The sequence below is a fragment of the Palaemon carinicauda genome, chromosome 18 (assembly GCF_036898095.1).
Source record: "Palaemon carinicauda isolate YSFRI2023 chromosome 18, ASM3689809v2, whole genome shotgun sequence".
NCBI lineage: Eukaryota > Metazoa > Arthropoda > Malacostraca > Decapoda > Palaemonidae > Palaemon > Palaemon carinicauda.
The window spans coordinates 81,235,277-81,239,139 of NC_090742.1; the positions used below are offsets into that span (position 1 = coordinate 81,235,277).

Here is a 3,863-nt window from a genome sequence, read left to right on the forward strand (position 1 = left end):
AGACTCTAGCTATGGTAAGCAGCTCTTCTAGGAAAAGGACACTCCAAAATTAATCCATTGTTCTCTGGTCTTGGATAGTGCCATAGCCTCTGTACCATGGTCTTTCACTGTCTTGGGGTAGGGTTCTCTTGCTTGGGGGTACACTCGGGCACACTGTTCTATTTTATTTCTCTTCCTCTTGTTTTTTTAAGTATTTATAGTTTATATATGAAATATTTATTTCAATGGTGTTACTCTTCTTAAAATATTTTTTTTAATAGTTAATTATTTTTCTTGTACTTTCCTTATTTCCTTTCCTCACTGGGCTATTTTTCCTATTGGAGCCCTCGGGCTTATAGCATTCTGCTTTTCCAACTAGGGTTGTAGCTTAGCAAGTAATAATAATATTAATATGGAACTATACAGCTATCATCCCTTTTCTCCGTTTTTTTTTTTTTTTTTTTTCGGAAGACAACTAAAAATGTAACGTCAATCCGTTCACTAAAAATTAATCTTTTCCAAAGAAGATATAAGTAGATAAGAGATAATAGGAAGCCCCCAAAGAAATCTTAAGTTTTACTAATTGTTCTAAAACAACCAAAAATTGTGTCTGAGAGTTTTGCTGCGATATTGAAATAAAACTAAAAAGCTCACACTATACACTGAATGAATGAGACTTCTAAATCTTTATGTGGTGTTTGTGGCCCATGTTAATTATCACGGTGCTAACGCTGACAGACTGTCACTGACGGGTTTCATGTTCAATCTTGAAAATGCCTCAATGAATATACCAGATAAGGAGGAAAAGGATAACTTGAGATTAAGTTTGATATTTAACAGTGAACTTCAAGATGGAAATGGGATAAATCCATTGCTTAGTAAAACTCAGGGTATGTACCGTCTGATCAAGAGAGGTATGTTCAAAATATCAAACAAAACCAAAAAACGTTCAGATGAACCGTGCCACGAATCAACGATCGAAAAGCAGTAGAGAGACGATGTACATAAGGGAAAGAGTTTGAGTTTATATATGAAATATATGTTTTGATATTGTTACTGTTCTTAAAATATTTTATTTCAATTGTTCATTATTTCTCATATCGTTTACTTATTTCCTTATTTCCTTTCCTCACTGGGCTTTTTTTTTTCTCTGTTGGAGCCCTTAGGCTTATAACATCTTGCTTTTCCAACTAGGGTTGTAGCTTAGCTAATAGTAATAATAATGACAATAATAAAGATAATAATAATAGTAATAATAATAATAATAATAATAATAATAATAATAATAATAATAATAATAATAATGGTAATGATAAAAATAATAATAATATTAGAGAACAAAGCATATTTTAATACACACGTGTACAGACGCAGTGGCTACTTATTGGACGCTAATTGTAAATGCACAACTATCCCTTAAGTATCACGAAAAAAATCGCCGCTGAAAAACTTTTTATTCAAAATTAACCCTTAAGATTTGGAATTTCGAAGATCACTTCTAAAAAAAATTTCGAAGATTGGACATTTTGCTTGACCGTGACCTTGACCTTTGACCTGGACCTTCCAAAATTTAATCATTTCCAGCTTTTAACATAACAGTTAATCCCTGCAAGTTTCATTACTTCACGATTAAAATTGTGGCCAGGAAGATGTTCACAAACAAACACACACACATAAACAAACACACAAACGGGGTAAAACATAACATTCTTCCAACTTCGTTGGCGGAGGTGATTTAAGAAGAACTAGTTTATTGTTGTCTTAAGAGAAAAATGTTCATGTAATAGTATGCATCATCTCTAAACGTTAATAGTTACACCTGTGTCTGCATCTAGTGTCATACGAAACCAGAATCATTATTGAATATGAAAAAAAAGTCCCAAAATCGTTATAAGTATGTTAATTTGGGATTGTTGTCATCCGTTTCTGTTACTTTTCATACGAAGAAAACTGAAGGATTTTTTTTTAAACAGCAAGTGGAATTTTCAAAAAGTATTAATGTCAGTTTTAAAGTATATTTGATAAACATCTTAAAGTAACAAAAGAGTTTTTTATTCCAATTTTTAAATAATCTAGAAATGGAATAAAGAAGATGAAAGCAGAATTTAGAAAAGAGATAACCATTGTGAAATGGAACGCAATTCATAATAACAGGGTTATTGCGTTTAGAATAGATAAACTAGGTTTTACGCGTGCCGTTAGTATAGAGATATACGCTTTTATTATCTCATTTTTGCTTAAATCAAATACAGCTGTTAATTTTGATAAAAGTAGCTGCAATAATCAGTGACTTGAGTATCTATGATTGTTGCTAGCCCCGGAAAGAGTGTTCTTCTGAATTATCAACTTCTCTGTAGATGATAACAGAATAGCTTTTTGCATCTGTTAGTAACTTGTCATTATGAAAAGGAATGGCAATGATTATGGACCTTACGACCTTGGCGATGCATACATAAAATAAGGCAGCTCAATATTCCAAAGAAGTGGTAGGAATCTTATGCTGCTTGATTTCAAGCGAATTATTACCCTTATAGCGTTTTTTTTTTTTTTTTTTTTTTTTTTTTATACTAGAGCAGTAGACTTGTACTATCTTCTGCTGATAGTAAGAAGTTGCCAAGTAGTAATAATAGGACAAATAGATTTAGGGATTACCTTTTTACGCGTTGCGTGATATTTTGTTGTAAGATTGGTTTTCGTGGAATTCCCTTGATAAATGAAGCACGAAATGAAGTCTTAAATCACAATACTAATATTCGCATAAACTGTTCGTTTCTGGTTGATTTGCAGTGATGCAATTGCAAGGTAGAGCCCAAGTGCTTATAGATGAATAGTTACGATGAATATAATCTCTCTCTCTCTAGAGAGAGAGAGAGAGAGAGAGAGAGAGAGAGAGAGAGAGAGAGAGAGAGAGAGAAAGTGAACTCTGTCACGCTACCATGTCATTAATCAACGTTGCCGAGAGAAAGTGGAACTGAGGTGGATATATCGATTTACTTAATAAGTAAAACCAATAGTAGTACATAAGTAGCGAGCCAGATAGGAAACAATTGGCAAGGAATCCTTATACAAATGCCTGGCCTGCAAGTCTCCAAATGTTGGGGTGGTGTATCATTTGCAAGTTTGCCATCAATAGGAACAGAGGTATTCTCTTTGGCCTCCCCCTGAATATTGCTACCTTTACCGCTAGTCCAGTATTTCGGTTGAAGACTCAGGTAAGGATGTGCATATTTATACAAAACTATGTTGTCATTATACCGTGCAGGTCTTCATAGGAAAGGTGTTTCCCTTCACTTCATTAAATTTTGTAATGAAATAATAGTAAGATATTTTCTATAACGCGAAAATCTATAATTGCCTTTATGCCTGGAAACCCCCTACATGTCATTTACTTAAAACAAAAGAAAAATTTCAAAGGCTAATTTCTACCAAATATTACCAATCATAAAAATAAACATATAGCTAAAATGGTATATAAAGCTTGCAAATAAAAATCACATTATCAATGGATGTAATAATTATCACTTTGAAGAAAAATAAGATCACATTTTATCAATGGTTGCATTTGATAACTATTTCCGTGGAAAGCAAAAGTCTTCATACAGACAAGATGGTATCTAAAGCCATTAGAATTTTAAAAGTACTACCCAAAAAAGACCTGAGTGTCACAGAAATTACGGTTTATTGGATTTTTTTTTTTTTTTTTTTTTTTGTAATCACTCGATAATCAGTTTGTTTAAATCTATCAAAAACATTTATATCATAAATAGTCATTGTTGATCCTGCTAGTTGTGTGTATATATATATATATATATATATATATATATATATATATATATATATATATATATATATATATATATATATATATATATATATCATCAGAC

General features: G+C 31.8%; 1 protein-coding gene across 1 annotated transcript in view; it reads left to right on the plus strand.

Moving 5' to 3' along the window:
- The first annotated feature begins 649 nt into the window (after window positions 1-649).
- LOC137657394 (uncharacterized) overlaps window positions 650-3,863 on the plus strand; it is a 26,860-nt gene continuing 23,646 nt past the window's right edge. The window contains exon 1 of the mRNA XM_068391731.1: window positions 650-966. Coding sequence (XP_068247832.1) covers window positions 650-966 — 317 coding nt within the window. The remainder of the gene's footprint in view (window positions 967-3,863) is intronic.